Raw genomic sequence first — 23,049 nt, 5'->3', positions numbered from 1 at the left:
AGGTATCAAAGATCTGATGGTATGAATTAATTGGGTATCGCCAAGTGATCTATACTTCAAATTACAAGTACACTTCTAGGCACCAAGATTTCCAATTTGACTGCAGTGGGGTGGGTCGTCAGAGTCCTTCCTTAGCGAGCATGTCTAGATTCATTAGCCATGGTTATCAACCGATGCGCTGCCGAGACAATTTCGCGCCTTACCTGCAATATCAAGGTAGAATGCAATGGCATTGAACCTATACGACACAAAAAAACAGCCAATGTCAGCAGGGGCGCTCGCATGTCCAATGAATTGCGTTCAGAAGTCTATTGGCGAACCTCTGTCTGTTGCCTGTAATTTCTCCGGCTAGCCACTTGAGTCGATTGCTCCAGTTGATCAAGTCCAAGTGGCTGACGCCCTCCAGGGTGCCCTTGTATGCTCCCCACTTGCTGCTGGCAACGCTGACAAGTCCATCATTGTACCCTTCTATTTGTTCCAGAAGACGGTGGGATAGACGGAAGACGGACCAGAAACTTGGCTGCATTGCCGCCCCGTACGAAAAGTATCTGCATAACTCAGCCATACTGATGACGGCACCATCTTCAGCCAGTGGGGACCTACCGAACGTCTTTAATGTCTGGCGTTGCGGGGTTGAAGGTGTTCGTCATATAGTCACGAGTTAGTTGGGCGAACGCGCCCGTTTCTACCTTTAGCCGGTCTAGAGCATAGTACAGCTGGGCAAGGCGGTCATCTGAGGCCATGTTAGATAGTATTTATAGAACCGACGTGCATACTAACCGCCAATCTGCTTGAGGGCGAAGTCTGCAACAGCAGAGCCTAGAAACGTTGAGTACATGTTCTGCCTATCTTGAGACGTCACATACCTCTATGGGGAGTCGCAATCGTGGTCAACGATTTTACTTTGAAATCAGTCGGCTTCAAATGAGTGATCATGTATCGAGAGTCAAGCCCGCTTGAGCACTGGTTAATAACCGCGATTGAAGGGTAGACTTTCCTGGCTCTTACCCCTAAGGGAAGTGTCAACAACAGCTCCCGTAATGGCAGGTAGATGTTGCACTTACCATGCTATGACTATTCCAGGTCAGACAAGCCAACATCATATCTTCTGGGGTAAGAACTTACGCAATAATATTTACTTGTTCTCCGGGTGCACTGGCGGCGATATCTCTCGCTAATTCTTCAGCACGCATTTCGATGGATGCAGAGGGAGGCACTGTGGCAGTGATGACCCGAACCCCTTGCATCGATAAAGCTTCCTTAATACCACGCCAATATTGAACTCCAGGAAGATAACGTCCAGCAAGACGCAGCTCAGCGAATCCAAGCAGGCCATGCGCGAGAACAACTGCATGTTTTGGGGCATCTGTTAACGGAGTATCAGTAGCTCGATACCGATGATAAAGTCTTTGCATGGCCCATGCTTACTGTAGTTCTCCCTGATTATCGCATACTCGTCTCTGATAACGTTTCCCAGGTCTTCCAGGCGTGGATCGAGAGCGTCGGGGCTGCTGGGATGTTGTGGGCTGTGCCTACGCGCAGAGGAATGAAGACACCTCAGGGCTGGATAGCGGGCACAGAGATAATTAAATTTGAGGCTTCTTACGCCGTTGGACACGGCAACAGCATGTCTCATCTTATGATTTCTCCCACTAATTGTGTGATGCTGAAGAGGGGCTTGAGAGCAATGTATACATTTGGGGCAGCCTGGTGTTCCTGATGACGCAACAGTTACTGGGCACTTCATGCCTTAGGCCGCAACACCATGGCACTGACAACGTCTACTGTATCCACAGCTTGTAACTGGCAATAAAGACATGCATGCGATCAACGAGCTAGCCTATCTCTTCTAGTTTACTATCATTGGTGTACATAAGCGCTACACTAGTATGCTGGGTTGTGCTTCAAGGGCCTTATAGGTTGACTTGCAACAACCTTATAACAGCATCGAGAAATCAAGACAACTTCAAGGTGACTCTTACCGGCTTCAGACAGGATACAATATAATTTATGTAATGCTCAAACAGCGGGCCAGAACTATATTCACAGGCTGAAAGCAAATGACAAACAAGAACCCCTCATGCTGCCGCAATGACAATCGGCATCACTTCTTTATGCCTTGATCACGATCTTCTCAGACGGCTCGGGCTTCACATCGACCAGCGCATGGATAAGAGTCTCGATAACCTTTCCACCTCTCTCGTTGCCAGCATCCTTGATTTCCTGGAGCTTCACCTCAGCCTCCTTGTTCGCATCCTCCTCGGCCTTCTTGTATCCGCTCGAGTGCTAGAAACAGTATTGTCAACCCTCACATTCGTCCTGATGTCGCATCTCCCAACTTCAACCCTGCAGGACAGATAGTCATTCATACCTCAGCCTCGAACTTCTTGAACTCCTCCTCCTTTTGCTTTCTGTACTCCTCAATCTCCTTCTGTGCTTCGGACTTTGCCTCTCTTATGCGCTTCGTGCGGTCTACAAGAACATTAATCGGGATGCTGTGGTTATCGGGTGTCTGATGACATACATTCTCTGGCTGAATAATGCGACACGTCAGCACTGATTTATGGTCCGGTATTCTTCCAAAGACAGTGTAAACTAACCTTGTTGGACGATCTTCTGAGCCTCCCTCTCGGCCTGAAATAGATATGGTCAACCACTATACCCCACCCAGTTCAATCAAATGCGACCTACATCGAGGAGGGTCTGAATGCCTGCGGAGTTCTGAGCGGACTATCCGAAAGAGTCAGTATGGCAATTTCCCAAGTCGAGCGACACATTCTCCTCACCATCTTTGCAATATTATTTCTCAGAAAAGGCGCTTATGAGAACGAAAGAGTCGGAGAATATAGGAGTATACAGAGGTGGAGTCGTGAGCTTGTGATGCGCCGTTCGATCTCCCCGACGCCACGAATGACCCCTTAGGCGGTCGGGATTCTGCCACCAGACACCGCCATCACTGATATCACCGATAATCCGATGCAGATTTGGACATGATGCCACTCGCGCATTCAACCGTTCATTCATTTACTGCTTCTTTTAAATAGTCGCGCAATTCACAAATTGCATACAAGGCAATATGTCTCGTGCTTCCAAATTGACATTGGCCGCAACTGGTCTCGGTACGGCGGGGATCATCTACTTTGTTCACTGGGCACAGGAACAAGAGAAAATTGTAGGTCACCGGTACTTTATGGCCAGGACAATTGCAGTGACTAATGCTTGATTCGTATCTAGGGGATGCACAAGGCGGTTGAGCTAGACATGGAGAAACAGCGTATCCGCAGGGAGCGACAGGCCGAGTTCGAGATGCAAAGGGCGTTGGAAGAAGAGTACCGGAAACTACAGAAGGTCTCGCCCAGCGTTGACGATCCAAGCGGAGGGAAGTCGAATCAAGGACAAACATCATGATACACGCCCGAGCGGTTCTTTACGATTCATAGACTTTGTCTGGTATGTTCATTCCCTTGGTGTTCAGAGGTGTACCCTTCTTAACGAGAGAGCAGGTATAGATGTCCCACTTGGCATGTGATGGCTGTATGCTTGTAGAATATACCCAAAATGTACATTAGAGATCAATATCCATACCCACCTCTGTATACTATTGATTCAGTCTGTCTCTAGACCACATGCTTCGCTAAGGGATTGGCTGTTCAGCGCCACACCTGCTGAAAGAAGGCAATGCGAAGGCTATATGGCAGCGGTATAAGAAGCACCGCTACGCATGAACATATATTTATTCCGTATTGCTTTAGTAGAAATATATGTCAGTCTCAGACACGCTGATATCTAGCATTTCTGTAACATCCTTATCAGCCAAGAACGGCACGGTGACACGTGCCGGCGGACTCCGAGATAGGAGCGATCGCTGACCGACATAAAAGAAGGCCGGCTATCATCGGAGGCCGGCCCAATTCCGGCCTCATGCAACTAGGAAAGCCTATTCGGCCGCGATCCAAGGATGTTGGCCAATCATGCTGGGGGCCATGTGACATAAAGCCTTGGCATTTGGTGAAGTATAAAGCAGTCCATAAAGTAGAAGGCAACGCTTTGGGGCAGTTATGGCTGCGTTAGAAGTATTTTCGAGAGTAGTAAAAGGTCTATCCTATTATCAGGAGCCTGTAAATATATACCAGACCATTTATGGTCGCCACCAGGTGGCTAGACCTCGGAACGAGCACAGGGTGCAGCTGCTATACCCTGCTCAATCGGGAATAGCGCGTCCCCGTGATTCTGGCGTGCCCTTATTTGCCAAGAGTTTGTATAGAGTCGATGGGCGTGCATCTGATGGCCAGACATGCCTGTAAGGGGTGTTGTTTCTGCGTAGAATCATCGCAGAACCCCAATATATCACGTAGGATGGTTCATAATCTATGATGCTACCTTATCGCGAACGAATCTGAGGTCCCCACGCAGTTTTCCTGCCTCTTTCGTAATGGTGCCTTTGAGGCCGGAATTGATACCGGCCTCTGAGTATTATAAGAATCGCCTGCTTTCCCGCCCAATTCTGACTCCCAAGCTCTCCTTCCCAGATCCTCCAGTATCCACAAACATTCGCAGTGGGAAACTTCCCGTTTTTCTTATCTTCTTCTTTCTTTGACTTTGGGTCTCTACCAACCCTATACTCTCTCATCGTCATCACGTCATCATCCATTTGCCTTACATCTCGGATAGACTTCTATACTACATTACCTCCACACCATGTCTCCCTCTAGAGTCCCCTTGCCCAACAGCACTGTGGATCGCTTCCCTCACATTCATGATGACCCTTCCACTGTGCCCCGGTCCTTGGACCCCTTCACTATCACCACCTCCACTGGCTTCCTCCCTTACCTCACTGCCCCTACCAAGCTGCCTGATGTCTTCCAACCCCTGATGTCCCTGCTTGAGCGGATGCCAGTACTCAAGGAAGATGGCTCTCCAGGTCTGCTTGCCAAGTATGAGCTGGGCCCTGCTGTCCTGGCTGAGCTGCCTGACTTGACGGATGAGATCGACAAGCAGGTCACCCCTGAGGGGTTGCCGGACCTGTACATGATTGCTGCTCTGTTCCGGGACTATTCGTTCCTCGCTTCGGCTTATATCCTTGAGCCATGCTGGGAGAACTGGTGCAAAGACCCTGAGAGTGGCTATGGGCTGGGGCGGGACCTGTTGCCCAAGACTGTAGCTCGTCCCATGTACCGTTGTGCTCAGCTGTATGTCTACCCTACATGACTTATAGTATCTTGACCCAATATACTAATATGATACAGCTTGGACATTCCTCCCTTCTTGTCCTATGCAGCTGCATATTCCCTCTTCAACTACACCTTGGCCGAGCCATCCAAGGGCCTGGTCTACCCTAACCTTAGATTGGTCCGCGCCTTTGAGAACGGCCTCGACCCCAAGAGCTCCGAGGCAGGGTTCATCCTGACCCATGTGGACATGGTCAAGTACTCGAGCGGCCTGATCAGCGGAGCTGTCAAAGTTGTCGACACCGTTGAGCAGGGCGGGCCCCGCTCGGTAGTCAACGACGGGTTCCGAGAGATCCTGGAGTCGATGGAAAAGATCGAAGCAGCCATGGAGGGTATGCATATGCTTCCTACTTGTATCAGTACACTCCAGCTAACGATTACAGACATGTGGGCCAACTCCAAGCCCCAGGACTACCTCTCCTTCCGCGTCTTCATCTTCGGAATCACTTCTCAGTCCATGTTCCCCAACGGCGTCGTCTACGACGGGGTACTCGACAACAAGCCTCTTTTCTTCCGCGGAGAGAGTGGTGCAAACGACAGCATGGTATGTATCCATTCTTATGCCCTAAGACAAACTGCCCAAGCTAAATTTCTACACAGATCCCACTGCTCGACCACCTTTGCCAGATCCCCATGCCCTCCAACCCGCTCACAAAAGTGCTGCATGAATTCCGCGCCTACCGTCCGCTTCCCCACCGCGAGTTCCTCGCGCACATCAACTCCAAGTCGGAAGAGGTCGGGGTGCGCAACTTTGCGCTGGCAGATACCGAGACGGCTATTCTTCTCTTGAAAACTCTTAACCACGTGCGCAGCTTCCGCTGGCGACACTGGCTGTTTGCCCGCGAGTACATCATTCGCCGCACGCCACACCCTACTGCTACTGGCGGAAGCCCTATTGTTACGGTATGTCTATGCATGTCTTTTGGAGGCAGATGTATTAACAGAGTGACTAACACATTACAGTGGCTCCCCAACCAGCTGTCTGCTGTGATGGACTTGATGATTTCGGTCTACGACACGTATCTGGCGCCGCAGAAGGGGGATGGCCTTGGACCGGACGGACAGAAGGGCTACGATGCTTATGCGAAGCAGGTTGAGCCGATGATGGAGATGGTGCGCGACCAGCGGGAGAAGTTGGCGAAGGAGGTAGAGAAATGGTGTCAGGAGAGGGGTGTATAGATAGATGCCTATGGAGTGTTATGATACCTGCCACATATGTGAGCAACATTTATAGTTTACTACATTTTTACACAATCCAAATTATCTTGACATACATCATCCCAAACAAATAAGTTGAAGACCCCGAGATTAATAAAGTAGCCACCAACCACGTGCTGTTGATCCCCACAACTCGGACATTCCACATTCGGCTGTTCCAATCAACCCAACCCAACTTAATCAACGGACCTCGGCATTTCTCCGCATTCTCTCCTTTATATCAACTTCTTCTCCGCACTCACCACCACCTTCACACTTAGAACCACAACCACCACACAACCCAACCCAACCCACACACCACAATGCCACCACCTAGCCCCCCCGAACACTTCCACGGCTACGTTTCCAACTCCCCCACCACACCCCTAACCTACGCCACGTACACCCCGAAACCCTTCACTCCCACGGACATCGAAATCAGCATAACCCACTGCGGCATCTGCGGCACCGACCTCCACACGCTCCGCTCAGGCTGGGGTCCCAACACAACGACCTACCCCTGCATCGTGGGTCACGAGATCATCGGCATCGTGACACGCATCGGCTCATCCATACCCACCTACCCCAACACCACACCACTACGCATCGGCGACCGAGTCGGCATCGGCGCCCAAACCCACTCGTGCCTACAGCCCTCATGCGAGGAATGCGTCGCTGGGAAAGAGAACTACTGTCCACGCATCACGGGCACATATAACAGCCGATACTGGGACAACGAGACGGGAAAGCGAAGCGACGTGATAGCGTACGGGGGATTCGCGCGAAAATGGCGCGGGCCCGCGGCATTCGCGTTCCGGATTCCGGAGAGATTAGAGAGTGAGGTTGCGGCGCCGTTGCTGTGTGCGGGGACAACGGTGTTTGCGCCGTTGAGGAAGTATCTTGGTGATGGGGCGGATAGTGGGAAGGGGAAGACGGTAGCGGTGGTGGGGATCGGCGGACTGGGGCATTTGGGGATAATGTTTGCGAAAGCGTTGGGGTGTGAGCGGGTTATTGGGATATCGAGGAGTAATGGGAAGCGAGAGGATGCGGTGAAGGGGTTAGGGGCTGATGAGTTCATTGCAACGGGGGAGGAAAAGGGATGGGAGAAGAGGTGGAGTCGATCGGTGGATTTGATTCTTTGTACGGTGGATGGGGATGATATGCCCCTTGGGAAGTATTTGAGGTTGTTGAAGGCCGGCGGGACGTTTGTGTTGGTGGGTGCGCCGGAGAAGCCATTGCCCAGGATGAGGGCGTTTGAGTTGATTGGGAAGGGGGTTAATGTGACTGGGTCGAATATTGGGAGCCGTGAGGATATTAGGTGTATGTTGGAGGTTGCGGCGGAGAAGGGGGTCAGGCCGTGGGTGGAGACTAGGAGAATGGAGGAGGTTAATGAGACGTTGAGAGATATGGAGGCGGGGAGGGCGAGGTTTAGGTATGTGTTGGTTAATGGGGAGGAGAGGGAGAGTCGGTTGTAGTTTACTCTTGATTATAGATTTGGGGGGTTTGTATAGGGTGGGTGTGGTAATGGGGTTATAGAGGAGTGGATCTCTTGATAGACAGTGTAGTGCTTATGGATGAAAGTCTTATTCAAGGGAGAAGTCTTTCTCTGCCAGTCCTTATCAATGGATTCAAACATGTACTTAATTAGTCTTTACTTCTGACATGCTCGGTCTGATTCCGCCGTAGGATGAGGGTATCTTCCCAATCGGGAAATAGGTACGAGATATACGAGGCTGCAGATCGTGAAGCTTCAGATAGAAAATTTCTATACAAGTGGCGATGAAAGGCGAGTCGCTTTGTATGTATGATCGGGAGATAAGTTGAAGAAATGAACTATTATATTCGTCAAGCATACTGTTCTTGTCGAATTCTCTAGTGGCAGCATCCATCCACCATTCAACAAGATGTCTTCCGACTTGCATAGCGGCTGGGTGGCTTATCAGTACAACCCATCAATGCCTGCAGCGATTGTATTCGCAGCTCTCTTTATGCTGGGCACCCTCATTCATACTTATCGTCTGCTCCGAACACGGACGTGATTCCCTGTCCCTTTCGTTATCGAAGGATACTGTATGTCAATCCTTCAACGTTGGACTTGCACTAGCTGACCAATCAGTCGAGGCAATAGGATACATCGGCCGCGCGATGTCGGCATCTCAGACCCCTCTTTGGACTATCGGTCCGTACATCGTGAAGAGCACCCCTGCTGCTGGCCGCGCCGGCTCTCTTCGCTGCAAGCATATACAAAGAGCTGGGTCGGATCATAGCCTCGTTAAGGAGGGAGGGGGGGAGAGTTGACAATCATCCGGGTTGGCTGGATAATCAAGATAATCGTTGCAGGAGATGTGCTCGGCTCCTCGATGCAAGCATCAGGTGAGTGCGTTCTACGCTTGGATGGTGTTGTGTGATGTGCTAGACGGACTGCTGACGTTGTCCGTGTTGGTCGTTTTCGCAGCCATCCTTCCAAGCAAAGTAGAATGGCTCCTCGGGCGCGGGAGCATCAAGACTGAAAAGGGGGGACGGAAAGCATAGGAGTATGTCTTTGTATAGGTGGAGATGTCGTGGCCTGTAAATGTCCAGCTATTGAATGCAATGATCATTGATCAATCTCCTGCTGTCCTATTCCAGCTGTATCAGGTGTATTAGTCGGGTGTGTCTCCCCGAATATTTCCAGCATTTGACCCTCAATCAGTGGCCTCCATTCATCGTCCAAAATGTCCCATAATGCTCGGGCCACTCTGCTTCCCCGATCACCTATGTACCATGCATCCCTCAGATGATGAAATACAACGCAGTGGTATGTTAAGATAACCAAAGCTAGCGGTTTGCGCTCCCGCAAAAGTTCCATGAATTCAGGAAATTGTCTGATTGCCCATCGGCAGGAAGTCGACACAGAGGGCATACCAGTACGCGCCTCAGCCAGCATGTCTGCCAGACGGTCAAGTGCATTTTCGTAGGCAGCTGTGTCATGGGTGTCATCTTGAACCCCGCAAGCGTTGTTCACCTCATGCAACCGCTCCAAGCTTGACTGTGCATCTCTCAAGTAGTCCTCATTCAAGTCTTCCACCTTGAAGATTATGCTCCATTCATCATTTTTTATGACCGAGGTAGCTTGGTTCAGGATCTGTTGAACTCCACGCGCGAGCGTGAATATCTGAAGTAGGTCATCCACGTTTGCCCATGAATCGCTAGACTCGGGTGCGTGAGGTAAGCCAAAAGTATAATAGACCACAACACTGGCAAATGCAAACATAGCCCTTGCATTAGACGAGTTGATATCACTTAGCCTCTCGCGAAATAGGGCCAGTGCTTGAGCCTGATGTGCAACGGCAGTGCTGAGATAAATCGGACGCTGCTGGGTATCATGCTTTGTTCGTGCAATATGCAGGGAGGACAACGCGAGTAGCCCGTGCATTAGGAAAGGATGCGTAATTGCTTCCTCTGAAGCGCTAAAGCGCCAGATGTGGTCCGTGTGTTCGCCCCGAGACACACTTTTGTGCGTTGAGTTGCACCATTGCATCATCAGCTCCAGGTCTGTGATGTTCAAGCTGGGGACTGCTTGCGAGACGGCAAATGCATCACCCCATCTCCCCAGGATGCTGAGGGAGCTGGCAGTCGTAGCCGCGGGAGAGTCAGACTGGGAAACCCCTGCTGGGCTGATCTTCTTGGGCCGTATGCGAGAAGGGGGTTCTTCATTTGTCCATAGCAGTGATGCGCTAGAGTCATACTCGCAGGTTGCCAGACGTTTTGAGCAGTTTGAACAAGAGGGTCGTAATTCATCACACTGGTATCGTCAGTAAGTAAGACGGGACAAAGGGAGCATTCCACGAGATTGCGGAAATAGAAGAGTACCTTCACCCGCCTTCGCTTGCATTGCAAGCAGCCGTGGCGCGATTTGCGATGGGGTCTTCTAAGTGCCATTGAACGTGGTACAGGAGCTACTGCTGGCCATGCTAGATCCGGGGGACTTTGGACCCACGGTTAAATCCTTTCACATGAAGCCGTCGCTTAGACCCGCTATCTTGAAGAATATGGAGGGGGAAAGACAGAAAAATCAAGGCTGAAGTATTTCAATCTTTCTTTGGAGCCAAGCTCGTCTTACGTCATCAATAGGGTCCTCAGCACCAAAACTTTGTGCTTATTGATATTATGATAAAATATAAACCAATAAATTCAGAAAACTCAATTTGGTATCTCGTATCGCATAAAGGAACCGCAAAACAACCATGTCAAAGAATCCTTTCTCTTAACTACCACTGGCAGCAGCAGAGTCCCTGCGTCGCCGGGCTTTCTCGTACAAGGCTAGCACTGTGACTAGTGCCATAAGGTCGAATTCCTGCCCATAATCCACATACATGTGAAGCCTGCCTGTCTCCCTGTTCTTCCAAACAGCGTTGGTAAATACACCCACAACTTTGCCGTTCTGCTCATCAACGAGTTTGAAGTTGCGATTGCTCAAGCTGTTCGTCTTGTGGTCCTCTTTTATCCCAACCGAGTGTGTCCGGGTGCAGAGAAATGAGTGCCGTTCGGGGCCCCGGGCAGTCTGCATCGTCATCTGCCAACGATACTTGGCGTGTCGGTGGTCTTGCGCCAGCAGATCCTCGTATTTTATACCGTTGATATCGCTGGGATCGCCCAGACCGACCTTGAGATGTCTTGAAAAATGTAGGAATTTGCATACTGCCACAGTCGGGCCGTTCTCGTCGGACCCTGCATGGAAGGTAAGGTCTGGCTTCTTGGGCCTGCAGGAGGAGTTCTCCACCCGGTAGAGCTGCTTCCCTTGGGCGTTGGACACATTGTAATGGTTTCGGAACAACGTGTTATGGATCTGATAGACGTGCGAAGCGCTTTGCTCGCTTGGAAGCTTCTCGTCCACAGATCCCTCATAGTCGGAGAGTCGAGAACCGACCAAGGTTGGGTCATTGGGGACCAGAGAAGGTTCGTAAGTAGCCATTTATGTAGCAGGAGAGTAGTAGCCTGTTAGACGGTGGCTCTGAGAACTGAATCCCAGATTCATGGAATCGACGCCATTCCATGGTTCTTATATCTTGCATCCGAGCCTTGTGTCGGACAAGGCGCACTGCTGCGGCTCATGCCGATACGAGACCCTTTGACGATCATCAGGCTGTGCATCACAGCCATTCTGCTTTCTCCTTTTCTGATCCCTTCGGGCACTTGATCCATGGATAACCTCAGCCAATCATCACTGTTTATGACTTAGCGGATACGACGGGCCCGATCGGGAGTAGCGTTGATGACTCAGGCTTCTACCTCATGTGACATCATCTGACTTACGCTAGTCACGTGAATACATGAGTTATCACCTGACTTGGAATCTCACCGCCCGGCGCGCGTCTCGAACTTCGGGAGAATTAATTGTTGGCCGGCGAAAGAGTAGAATCCCAGATTCCAGATACACAGCAGCTTCGGACGGGCGTGTTGCTTCTTTCTCGCTCTGCCCGGCTGCTTGGCGACTTCTCAGCTCTTGTTCGATGTCCCGACCTCACTAAATTAATTGCGCAACTCTAATTCCTTCCTCTTACGCTGTCTATCCGCCCCGAATTGAGGTGCAGCTCTATGCTTCCTCGCTCTTCGCGTTCATCTTCCCTTTTTCATCTCCGAGCTCCTTACCAATTGATATAGCTTGTCGCAGCATGTCTTTCAAAAACTCGTTTGAGTCCAGTCCGCCGTCCACCCCCGGCCATTCCCGCAGTGTATTCAGTAATCTGTCAGAAACGCCGGCAGGCGCTCCGCCCTCCGCATCCAATTCCTTCACTCCGCAAGGCCATCCTCACTCCAGCAGCATGTTCGGCAGCTCCCAAATGAGCTCTGGCTCCCTTTTCACCAAGTCCGGGAACATCAACCCCAACGATAGTATCTTCGGCTCCTCTATCGCTTCCACCGACTTTGCCCTCCCCCGAGGCAAGAAGACCACTCAAACTAAGTCCTTTGCGAAATCGCAATCGCTGTTCAGTATTACAAACGGCAGCCGGTTTGCCGAGTCGACTAGCTTTGGAAATTCCAACGGCTTCGCGGATTCACGGATGGATGATGATGCCACCGACCAAGATGCGGAGGGTGAAGAGGAAGATCTGCCGGAGGAGCAAGCTGAACAGACCGACAACGCTATGGACTTGGGAACTACAGAAAAGGCCACAGGGTCTCGTTTCAGCTTCCTGGACTCCCAGCTTGGCGATTCTATCTCTGCGCCGCCCGCCGCGCTCGGCCAACGAAAGTCGATCTACTCAAATTCCACCACGCAAGCAAAACGCCCAAAGCTTGACGAAAAGTGGGCAAACCAGTCACCTATACGGAAAGGCAAGCTGTCGCCTAAGAAGGACTCCGCGATGCCCTCGATTGTGCGCAATTTCGCTTCGCGTTCGCGCGTGGCTGCCGTGGAAGAGCCAAGCGAGTTCATCATGCATACTGAAGATGAAGTTTGCCGCATGCACGATGAAGTGAAGAAGTCTGACTACAACAACACTGACTTTGAGGTTGCTCTGTCGGACTCTTGCGACAGACTCGTGGACACGTGGCAGGCAATCGCAAATCAGGATAGCGCTGGACAGAATCCAGGTACCGGCATCGGTCCTGGCGACAATGCTTCGAACATTGCGAAAGCAAGCTTCCTGGCATCCCTGCTGTTGCGGCTCCACCACCCTCCTCAGTTGGCACCCAAGCCTAGCCTTCTAAGCCCCCTGGGATTTCCAGCGCGCAATTTATTACTGGCCCCCGCTCGGACGAATACCCCTACGCCCATACCCAAGCTCCTTCTTGACTGGCTTGATGAGAACCATATGCCTCTTACCGATGAGCTGCAAGCATTGAAAGAGATTGATCCCAATCCTACGGCTTCTCCAAACTTTTGGGAATTGATTAATGCTGCTGTATTGCGAGGCCATCTCTCTGAGGCTGCGGACCTTTTGCGGTCGGCTGATTTTAACTATGCACGGTCCGCCTTGGAGGATGGATTGCCGCAGTCAGGCTATCGTGGCGCACAGCTGCAAAACATTCAGAGGTGCGTCAACAGGGCCCTCCAGGTCCTTGACTCATGCCCCAGCGTGCAGCACGGGGATTGGGATATTAGAGGCCCCGAGTGGGCTACGTATAGAAAACGTGTGATTGCCGCCGTGACAGATTTGGAGGAGTTCGCCGAAGGCAGTGAACAGGCGTCTCCCGAGCCTCCAGCCGCGGAGAACCGCTTCCAAGCAGTCAACTTTGGATTGAAGCCCACGGCTGCTGCCCCGATGTTCTCTTTTGCTCAGAACGCACGGATGGCCGAGAGCAAAGTCCCGTGGGCCATCTACCAGAACCTCCGGTCCATGTACCGCATTATCCTCGGCGATACGAGCGTAGTCATGGACCACGCGGAGGATTGGATTGAGGCCACGATTGCGATGACCGTGTGGTGGGATGGAGAGGATGATGAAGAGGGTTCCAGCGCCGACTTGTTTTCGAGATTGTCCAGACCCAAGGCCTCCCCCAGCAGTATACGTAACGCCTACCTCCGCCGGCTTGACCTGGCCTTTAGCCATGCAACCAGCGCCGAGCCCGCCGACGCTGGTTTCCGCGTCAACTCGATGAGCAGCCTTGAAGTCGGACTTGCTTCCGTGTTTGAAGGCAACGTGGATGGTGTGCTAGAATTGCTTCAGACTTGGTCGCTGTGTGTAGCAGCTGCCGTGGTTGAGTTCGCGTCTATTGGCGGCTGGCTAGAGGCTGGGGCTGGTCCTAAATCTATGCCAGGCCTTAGCAAAAATGACCTGATGGTTCTTTCCTATGGACAGGCTGGTGATGCACCTACGCGACGTGTTCACAAAAACGATGTGATTAGCGAGTATGCGTCTGGCTTGTCTGAGAGGACCACCTTGGAGTGCGAAACGGGCGTGCGACAGGGATGGGAGATGGCCATCGAGATCCTCAGCCGCTTGGATGACCGCGAGAAACTGGAGACGAGCGTTGCCGACCTGCTCGAAAAGATACCCCTGACCAGCGTTGAGCAGGTGGATAGAGTGGTGCAGCTGTGCTGCGAAATGGACTTGGATCAACACGGAAGGAAGGTCGCTGAGGTAGGTCGTCATTTATTGGTACTATATGAACGTCAGCTAATCTGCTCAGCGCTATGGTGATAATATCGTCGCCAACTCTCAGGAATATGGGCTTGCCCTTCTATGCTATGCTCGTGCACACGACCGACGCAAGGTCAAGTCTATCGTCGACCTGCTCATCTCATACAGTCTTGTTCAGTCCCGCGCCTTCCCTGAATCCTCCGACCTGGACGAGCAGCTTGAAGCTTTGATCAAGAACCCCAAGTTCGGCTTGGGGGCGATTGCGCATACGGATGAAGAGGCTGCTACTATTCTACAGTACTATTTCAGTGGATATGCGACTCTGCGTCGCTTCTACGAGATTCGCGACGAGGCGATCAACCTTAAGGAAGGACAGCGACCTCGGTTCAAGCCTCTAGCCAGACGGCGAGCAGCGGCCCAGGCTTTGGTGGCGGTCATTGGCAGCGCGGCGGACAGCATCTACGGTGGTCTGTACGATCCGGATCGCGATGCTGTCGTCCAAGTCGATGGACTGTTGACATTGCTTGGCGAAGCCCTGCCCTTTATTGGCCGTAAGATCCCTATCTTTAGTACCCTTCTTAAGAATCCTATTCTAACCATCCGCTCGGCAGAATCCACTCCCCTCCTCTCCGTCTCCCAACAATTCACCATTCTCTCCGCCATCGAGGACCTCCAGACCGTGACTCCGCGCGTTTACGCCCAATGCGAAGAATGCTTCCGCTCCACGCTCATCCAATACCACTCCAGCAAGCGCGCCCACACCTCCGACTCCTCTGTCCTCCCTCCCTCCCCCCGCGCCATGCTCAAGAAGTCCGTCTCATCCCTCACAGCATCAAGCACCTTCTCCCTCATCGGCAACGACATCATCGAATCCGCCCGTACTCGCTCTGGCTCCGGCTCCGTCGGCAGCTCCGGCGTCCTCGTCCCTCGCGCGGACGCTGACTCCACTACTACCTCCAACGAACGCGGCTGGGACTGGCGTGCCGGTCTACCAGAGGACGCAACGGGCGAGGATATCCTCCGTATTCTCCGTGTTGGTCTAGCGAAGGGATTGAGCCATGGGGCTCTTGGATCGATTTAGATCTTCTTTTGCTGATGATGATGAAGAGGAATTAAGTCAAGAAGCAAAAGTCAAATTTTAATACATCGGATGTAGTTGAGTGGAGTGAAGTGGAGTGGAGTGGAATGGAGTAGTTGTGCTGTATTATTGTATTCTATACTACTATGTTCCTTCTGCTTGCAGCATGCATGAGTATAACACTTTTCCTCTTCCAGTGTTGGTTGGTTGGTTGGTTGGTTGATTGGTCAGTTGCTCTTCTAGAGACCAATTAAGAGTTTGAGATTAAGTTCTCTCCCTTACCTTCCTTATCTCTTCCTCTTCCTCTTCCGATCTTGATCTGGTTCAGAGTAGTAGTAGTAGTATAATAGTATAAGGCAGCTTAGCTACACTGCACACACAAAGCAGTAGGAGAGTAAAGCACCCTGCACAACAGTTATAACTAATGATAACCAAGAAAAGTAAAAAGCAATAGCTACAACCCCATAAATCAGACATATACTAAGCCATCCATGAATAATCCTACTAGTAAAAGATTTATACATTCTTTCTATCTATTCCTTCACCGACGGTGCGATGATATGCATGCATGCATGCATTGCACACCTAGTATAATGCAAACACACATTCACATTCACTTCATTACTTAACTACTACTACCTGCTTTGCATCGATAACACACATGCATTGCATAGTTACTTTCCAATCCAATCCAATCCAATCCAATCCTATTATCCAATCCATAGAGAAAAATTAATCTAGTACATTCGAATAACAACACATTATTTTATAAGTTTTAGTTACTTAACTTAGTCCGTAAGTAGAATCAGTATCAAATCAATATCAAGTCCAGACGAGGGCATTTATTATCGGTATAGAATTATGTTATGATTCATGGGACTACATGTCAGTGGTGGTGGTGGTTACCAATTACTACGTAGTATGCGTAACGCTTGGTGATTGCTGGTAGGGGAGATATATATGGTTTTGGCAATCATGCTGTTTTTGGAAAAGTGTTGTTGGTTGTTTACCGCTGTGGATACAGGTGAATGAGTCGTAGTAGGTAGATACCTGTAGGGACTATTAAGCCTCCTACTTACATGTTGAGGATGGTTCTATGAATAGATAGACTGTGAAGAGTTTGTAGGTTACGTGAAAATTAAGCTATCCGCTTGGTCACCGCAATTTTGATTCCCACTGGGATCTGTAGTGCGAATGGACAAGTCATTCAGCATGGCTTAACTTTAACCCTCGTCTAACGGGAGAATCTTCCTATTGGTAGATCATATTCCATACTCAAGTACATAGCCATATTACTGCAAGAAAGTAGATGATTAATGATAACGAATGTAGGTAGGCCAGCTAGATAATGCATAGATAGATGTTGGTATCCCCCAACTGGCGTATCCCGGATACGACCCCCATTTTTCTCAATCAAATCCTCCTCTATTACCATAGTTTAACAAGATAAAACTCTCCACCCAGTCAATCGTCGCACGTTTCTCGTCTCATCGTGACTGGGGATTCTGCGATGCAACACAACGCAACGCTATGCAGAATAGGCTGACTGAACACGCGCACACACGGCATTATAAAGAAAAACGGTGACGAGAGCGCAGCCCTACAGCGTTGACAATAACAAAAGCATATATCTAGCAAAAGGTTTTGGCGAACCGGCCAGGCCAAAATCGAATCGAACTGAGCATGCATCAAACAGGAATGAAATCGAACGGCGGTTGAGGCAGACGTCCCGCGACTGCTGCCTCTTGCTATCCCAGAGTGGATGGGTTTAACCCTTGATGCTGGAGTATCCTGAATCCGGCAGGGTTGGGTCTCGAGCGTTGTTTCCGTTGCATCTCAATGAATGTCGGGAACAGGTGTAGCCGACCAGGACGGTTTTCTCCTGCACCACATGGCCACGCTGGCCGTATGCTTCACACGGGTCTACCGCGTGCTGAAAGTAAAGACATCTGCACACCGAAAATCGCTCCACTAGTAGATAACACATGATGAGGTGGTGGTCGTGGTAGTGGTAGTGGTAGTGGTCGACCGATGAGATGGAATTGGTGGTAGATGAAAAGAAAGAAAAAAGACACAAATTGAAAAGATCAAACGTCCCGCGTGGTAATGAGACAGGTCTGAGAGTGGTGGTCAAGGAATGACTGAAGGGTCGAGGCGTAAAGTGGTGAGTGCGATGGAGGTGGGGAGTGGATCGCGGATGGAATCAATTATAAAAACACCGACCATTCAGGCGACCCAGGACCATGATAGAAACCAAGTTCCAAGTGACGACAATACCAAGGATCTAGAACTGGCGAGCTTGTCATTCTAAGGCGCCTTGATGCTGAATGCGACTGCAGACGGTCGATGCAAGGCATCCATAAAAGAAACCCAAAGGAACCCTTAATTCTATGCTCGGGAACAATCTGGAAGAACTCGGTCCATCACGAACAGGACTAGCGACCAGGAAGAGTAAAGAGGGAGAAAGGGGAAAGGGGGAAAGAAGGAAGGAGAGAGAGCGAGAGCGAGAGCGAGACGGAAAGGGCCACCAAGAAAGCAAAAATGTAGACAATCAAGGAAGAGGAGAGAATGGAGGGGAAAAAGAAAAGAGGGAATAGGAAAAAAGAGGGAAATGAGGAGGACCCATCCTGCCGGGCAAACGTCAACCCATAGCAGATTGGTCTATTTCGGATTTCGCAATACTCGTAGGGCAAACCGGAGTCGATCAGTGGGGGACGCTTGTCGGGCTGAAGGCCGAGTAGTGCAGAACTAGGCCACGCCCATCCATGACAGCTGATTCCGACGCTTTCCCTGCTTTTCTGAGGGGTTGCCGGGCACCGTTTACCCACTAGAAAGGCGCCGTTAAAGGCTCCCCGGGACCCCTGAAAGGCATGGGAGTCAGAGGATGCAGACTTGCAGAAGAGCAGTCAGGTGGACATTATTGGTGAGCTGGACCTCGTGTAGAGAATGTAGCAGAGAAGGGGAGGAGGGGGAAGCGAATCCAGCTGGGGGTCCGCTATAGAGGATTCGCTATTGGAAATTGCTTCTCCGTGCCGTGGGCCGCTGGAGCGAGTTCAGTGTCGGTGCGGTTCTCCGGGGAGGACCTTGGGAGCCGTAAGGCTGCAGCGGGAACCCGGTTGGTGATTTGAGGGAAATTCCTTAGCCAGGAAATTAGCCCAGCATAGCGTGGATGAACGTGGTTAGTTGTCCGAGATGGAAGAGGGGATTGGAGGAAGGCTGAGGCTGAGAAGCAACGGGGACGGAGTGGCCGGTTTGGATGAACCACTCAAAGCCAGGATGGACTGGCCCCTGGCACCGTAGGGCTGAAACTGGGATGAGCTGGACAGACGCCCGGACGGAGGAGAAGCGAGTCAACCGCGGACGATGGAGGGGGGAAAAGTGGGCATCTTGTTCGTTGCTGGGGCCCGAGCACAGTTGCGATGGTTGACTGGTTGACTCGTTGCCTCAAAATAGTAATCCCCGTGACTTGACCAGATTAGGAAAATAGGGCTTAACCAAAAGATCCACCTCTTGTGGAGGCCTGAGTCAGACGCGTCAGGCAACCATCCAGTCAATTAATTCCCCTTCGACTTCCCAGTCAAGAAAGTGATCAAACTTCTACTTCTTCTTCGATGGATCCAAGGTTTGTCATGTTCGGAATGTCGGAAATTTCGGAATACTTCCAATGAAAAGGCAGCTGTTAGAAGATCATGACAAATGAAGTGATGGAATTTATCCACGTCTACACTCAAGCTTTTACTGTAAGCTCATGAAAACTTGATATGACTATCCACATCAATTTACTCAAGGCCGACGACCACGTGTATAGAATTAGACTTAGACTAAAAGATGACTAGACTGCTCTTACTGCTATCTATATCCTGAAACCAGCTGAAGAACCATACTAGCGAGTAGCGAAAGGATTTAAAATGCTTGCCTAAGATTGGCATCAGCCTAGAGTGTCTGGATCCCGCGGACACCGGTCATCACATAAATGCATACGTTGCAGCCTAGCTGATAAGAAAGTACCGTGCATTGGTAGAAATCCAACTACTATCTACGGAGTAAGCTCTGCAACAAACTCGGACAATCCCCGAACTTGTCCAAATACCAAATCGGCTAAAAGACTTAACTGAAAAAGAACTGCTGGTCTCGATTCTTACTCTTATCGAGAATCTATATGAACCCACCCCTATAAATTATCATAACAAACCCATCAACCCCAACCACTAACTGCGTGAAATAACCCTCTCCAAAAACTCAAACCCCTGCCTCTGCAACTCCCACGTCCTCCCTCCAACCTGCATTCCCATCGCAAACGTATGATCCTCCCCCGGCACCTCCACCATCCCACACTCGACCCCATTCTCCCTTAACACCCTCCACAGCTCCCGACTAACCTCAATACTAACCTTCGTATCACAATCCCCATGCACAATAAACGTCGGCGGAAACCCCTTGCCCACATGCACCACCGGATCGATCTCCCTCACATCCCTATCAGGATAACAAGCCTGCAAGACCGTCCCATTAGCCACCTGCGTCAGAGCGAAGGCATCCCGGGGGCGGGAGAAATCCGGGCCCTTGGCCTTGCTACCGCCAGCAAGCTCTGTCTGGCCCTCCAGCGAGATAGAACTGTCCGTAGGGACGGGATATTCATCATAGATCTTCTGCAAGAATGCAGGGTCGAGTGGGGGCAGGGTGCGTTGGACGTCTGGGAGAGGTTGGGTCCAGAAAGGGTGGGTAAAGTGCACGGCGCCGTAGAAGTCGAGGATTGCGGCTACGGGACGGGGGACGGAGTAGCCCTGATATAGATTATTAGCATCTCTGGATGTGCGTATAGTAGGGTGAGGGAAGGAAAAAAACTTACCAATGACAATGCTAATGTACCTCCCGACGACGTCCCAAACGCCATAACCCGATCCATATCGACCCGATACAGCGCTGCATCTGCACCTGCACCAGCAAGGAACGCATCTAACTGCCCGTCGTAGATCCACGCCAACAGGTCCCGGATATCAGTGATGGGCCCCTCGAGCATATTTACCTGCGGACAGAGGCGATGGTTGGGTACCACGACGATCCAGTTCCGGGCGAGGCAGTCGTCGACTTGAGGCATGGAGACCATGCGCGAGTGACCGAGCATGAAGACACCGCCGTGGATGTTGATTACTGTGAAATTCTTTAGTAACTTGATATATATTGTAGTGGAGGGATTAGACGTACAAACGGGATAGTTCTTTGGTGTGTCATTTTCACTGGTAGTTGTGGTAGGTGTCGGTGGGAGGTAGATGTCGGTGGTGATTTTACTACCGTTGGCTTCTTTGTATTGCACGGTGAGCGGAGGCGGGGGCATGGTGGCGTTATTTATTGTTTGTTGATTTAGATTGGAATGGTTTACTTGTTGTATCAGAGAAGAGATGTAGCTAGAGGGCTGCCCCAGATTTTAAAGTAGGTCTCGGTGCTCGGGATATCCGATTGCGGGGGAAAGCTTGGACTTTCCGACGGAGTTCATCCACGAGGTGAATTTCTCTCCCGGCTATTATTGCCGAGCATCTCACTTTAATACTAGTGTATAGCTAATATAGGAAAGAGCTTAGTGGTTTTGCATCGGCTACAGGCTAGGGATAGGCAAGTCATCACTCATCATTCGTTTCCTATGTGAACAACGTAGCTAACATGACCTCGACGTCGCTCATTTCATTTCATCTTCCATCCACCTGGCTATACCATCAGTGCCTTGTATAGAGTGGTCCTTGTCTCTTTTCACATATTCCTTCCCATATCTTCAACTATCCCATCTCCTCCGCGTAGCGCATCTGGCTCCCTCATGGCAGATTGCCATGATCCAGATGGCCGGTTCCTTTTTTTTTTTGGTTTCTTTTTTCTATTGCTTTCGTAGCATGTATGCTTAAGCGACTTCAATTGGCGCGGCAGGTTACTGCCAAAGGAGTGAACTATCCTCTGAGGCAAAGAGGAGGGACATCCAATGCACGGCGTGTTCGGTCTTTCGACGCGGGAAGCGACTCCCATGAGGGGGGTTCAAAATTGATCAAAGCAGGGTAAAAGCACCAACAAGTTGTTATGATTTACCTGCGCACCACGATGCCTTGACGACGGACACCGCTGCGGGCACGGCGGTACTCCTCATCACTGTCGGACTCGGAGCAGCTAGCCTCAGACGACTCGGTAACATAGCCGCATCGGCTGCCGCCACAGTCGAGCTTGACCCGGTCACCCTTGCGAGTAATGCCGTAGCGCTCGCAGTGGCAGATCGGGGTGGGTGGGTCACTCATGGACGACAGGGAAGATGGGGAAGTGCTGCCGGATGAGCGAGACGACAGGGATGAACCAACCGAGCTGGGCGGGCTGTTGGAGAGCGAGTACTCGTCCGACAGACGGGAGTCGGCAAACCGCGTGGTGAGGTCTTCCATGGTGGGAGCAAAGTCCGTCTCCCGGATTTGACGGGAAGCATAGGGCTTGGACGGCTTGGGGTGGTGGATCTTGGACGGAGAAGGAGCACGACCCTTGACGAAGTCTGTGGAGGCCCGGTGGTGCTTGGGAGCGGGCTGGGAAGACTTCTTGCCACCGGGAACATCGAGGATGTTCAGCTTGCGGCCGGTGGTGGGCTCAACGGTGTACTCAACAGCGGGATCATGGGACACATGGTAACCATCCATGATGTACTGCGGTAAGGTTAGTTAGCTTATGGGCCATTCGAGTCAACGGGAGTGTCACATACGTAGTACCAGTAGCGGCCACCCAGCTTCAGCATGGAGGTCTGGAAGCGGAACTTGCCAGTCCATGCGCCTGGCTTGACATCATCCCGGGAAAGGGGGATCTGACGGGAGTAGTTGTCCCAGGAGCCGACCAGATGGACGGTCTTGACATTGGAGGAGGTGCGCAGCGAGAACTTGAGCTGAACAGCAGACATGTTGAGAGAGATTGACCAGGTTATACTAAGAATTAGATTATATGCAGCAGAATGAAGGCGTAATGGTTTAAAATAATCGTGTCAATGGCGGGAAGTGAGTCGTCGTTATAAAAAGGCCGAGATGGAAGGGACTACCAGAGTCGATTCACGTCTAGCCTTGTGTTGGGGTTGGTTGGTTGGCTGTGCAAATGTATAACAACGAGGCTTTGCTTGATAGGATCCAGTCCTTGACACGCAACCAGAAATATTAGATAGATGATGTTGTTGCAAAGAATAAAGGACAAGGCCAGCAAGTCGTCTGAGCTGATATGACAGGAACACGAGAAGTCGACCGGCGACAACGAAATGAACCGTCACGAGGTTGAATGGTTTAGAAGTATCCGAACAAGATGCAATAAAAGCAATCAAGCATTACACAGAGCACAGCTCGTGTATTGAGGGGGAATTGGTGGGGGGATTTTTTGATATATTGATAGTAAAAGAGGTAAGGGGAATAATTAAGATGTAGTATAACAAGCGACGAATAGACAAACAAACAAAAAAACCAGTGCAGCCAGTGCACAGGGG

General features: G+C 50.8%; 10 protein-coding genes across 10 annotated transcripts; 4 read left to right on the top strand and 6 right to left on the bottom strand.

Annotated features, from left to right (window-relative positions):
• Positions 1 to 118: 118 nt before the first annotated feature.
• On the bottom strand, positions 119 to 1,636 carry BO83DRAFT_325618 (triglyceride lipase; the record flags this gene model as incomplete). The annotated part of the gene is made up of 8 exons (XM_025528012.1): positions 119 to 144; positions 204 to 238; positions 321 to 548; positions 604 to 733; positions 781 to 819; positions 867 to 955; positions 1,126 to 1,366; positions 1,429 to 1,636. The coding sequence occupies 8 exons, from the start codon at positions 1,634 to 1,636 to the stop codon at positions 119 to 121; spliced, it is 996 nt and encodes a 331-aa protein (XP_025382605.1).
• A 476-nt stretch (positions 1,637 to 2,112) lies between these two features.
• BO83DRAFT_325619 (uncharacterized protein) lies at positions 2,113 to 2,730 on the bottom strand (the record flags this gene model as incomplete). Its single annotated transcript, XM_025528013.1, has 5 exons — positions 2,113 to 2,286; positions 2,372 to 2,472; positions 2,525 to 2,556; positions 2,601 to 2,656; positions 2,692 to 2,730. Coding segments are annotated over 5 exons (402 nt in total), but the record flags the coding sequence as incomplete, so codon positions are not given.
• BO83DRAFT_383188 (protein PET117) lies at positions 2,590 to 3,685 on the top strand. The gene is made up of 3 exons (XM_025532413.1): positions 2,590 to 3,172; positions 3,235 to 3,450; positions 3,504 to 3,685. Exons 1-2 carry the CDS (start codon positions 3,077 to 3,079, stop codon positions 3,406 to 3,408), a joined length of 270 nt encoding a protein of 89 aa, XP_025382603.1. The 5' UTR covers positions 2,590 to 3,076; the 3' UTR covers positions 3,409 to 3,450; positions 3,504 to 3,685.
• Positions 3,686 to 4,524: 839 nt separating this feature from the next.
• BO83DRAFT_412413 (indoleamine 2,3-dioxygenase family protein) lies at positions 4,525 to 6,407 on the top strand (the record flags this gene model as incomplete). Its single annotated transcript, XM_025534401.1, has 5 exons — positions 4,525 to 5,189; positions 5,247 to 5,560; positions 5,612 to 5,772; positions 5,829 to 6,131; positions 6,192 to 6,407. The coding sequence occupies exons 1-5, from the start codon at positions 4,699 to 4,701 to the stop codon at positions 6,405 to 6,407; spliced, it is 1,485 nt and encodes a 494-aa protein (XP_025382602.1). The 5' UTR covers positions 4,525 to 4,698.
• Positions 6,408 to 6,628: 221 nt separating this feature from the next.
• Positions 6,629 to 7,983, top strand: BO83DRAFT_383187 (NAD(P)-dependent alcohol dehydrogenase). Its single transcript, XM_025532412.1, has one exon. The coding sequence runs from the start codon at positions 6,749 to 6,751 to the stop codon at positions 7,898 to 7,900; it is 1,152 nt and encodes a 383-aa protein (XP_025382601.1). The 5' UTR covers positions 6,629 to 6,748; the 3' UTR covers positions 7,901 to 7,983.
• Positions 7,984 to 9,021: 1,038 nt separating this feature from the next.
• BO83DRAFT_403676 (Zn(II)2Cys6 transcription factor domain-containing protein) lies at positions 9,022 to 11,379 on the bottom strand (the record flags this gene model as incomplete). Its single annotated transcript, XM_025533641.1, has 3 exons — positions 9,022 to 10,209; positions 10,528 to 10,562; positions 10,680 to 11,379. The coding sequence occupies 3 exons, from the start codon at positions 11,377 to 11,379 to the stop codon at positions 9,022 to 9,024; spliced, it is 1,923 nt and encodes a 640-aa protein (XP_025382600.1).
• Positions 11,380 to 12,079: 700 nt separating this feature from the next.
• On the top strand, positions 12,080 to 15,766 carry BO83DRAFT_372130 (putative nuclear pore complex subunit Nup85; the record flags this gene model as incomplete). The annotated part of the gene is made up of 3 exons (XM_025529967.1): positions 12,080 to 14,491; positions 14,541 to 15,042; positions 15,103 to 15,766. The coding sequence occupies 3 exons, from the start codon at positions 12,080 to 12,082 to the stop codon at positions 15,570 to 15,572; spliced, it is 3,384 nt and encodes a 1,127-aa protein (XP_025382599.1). The 3' UTR covers positions 15,573 to 15,766.
• A 1,628-nt stretch (positions 15,767 to 17,394) lies between these two features.
• On the bottom strand, positions 17,395 to 17,556 carry BO83DRAFT_301418 (uncharacterized protein; the record flags this gene model as incomplete). The annotated part of the gene is made up of 1 exon (XM_025527130.1): positions 17,395 to 17,556. A coding segment is annotated over one exon (162 nt), but the record flags the coding sequence as incomplete, so codon positions are not given.
• A 2,221-nt stretch (positions 17,557 to 19,777) lies between these two features.
• On the bottom strand, positions 19,778 to 20,904 carry BO83DRAFT_393850 (uncharacterized protein; the record flags this gene model as incomplete). The annotated part of the gene is made up of 3 exons (XM_025532994.1): positions 19,778 to 20,353; positions 20,419 to 20,720; positions 20,775 to 20,904. 3 exons carry the CDS (start codon positions 20,902 to 20,904, stop codon positions 19,778 to 19,780), a joined length of 1,008 nt encoding a protein of 335 aa, XP_025382597.1.
• A 733-nt stretch (positions 20,905 to 21,637) lies between these two features.
• Positions 21,638 to 22,482, bottom strand: esdC (GTP-binding protein EsdC; the record flags this gene model as incomplete). Its single annotated transcript, XM_025528007.1, has 2 exons — positions 21,638 to 22,234; positions 22,291 to 22,482. The coding sequence occupies 2 exons, from the start codon at positions 22,480 to 22,482 to the stop codon at positions 21,638 to 21,640; spliced, it is 789 nt and encodes a 262-aa protein (XP_025382596.1).
• Between the last annotated feature and the right edge of the window lie 567 nt (positions 22,483 to 23,049).

This window comes from Aspergillus eucalypticola (genome assembly GCF_003184535.1).
Source record: "Aspergillus eucalypticola CBS 122712 chromosome Unknown BO83scaffold_42, whole genome shotgun sequence".
NCBI classification, from domain to species: Eukaryota; Fungi; Ascomycota; class Eurotiomycetes; order Eurotiales; family Aspergillaceae; genus Aspergillus; species Aspergillus eucalypticola.
This window is presented reverse-complemented; position numbering and strand designations above follow the sequence as displayed.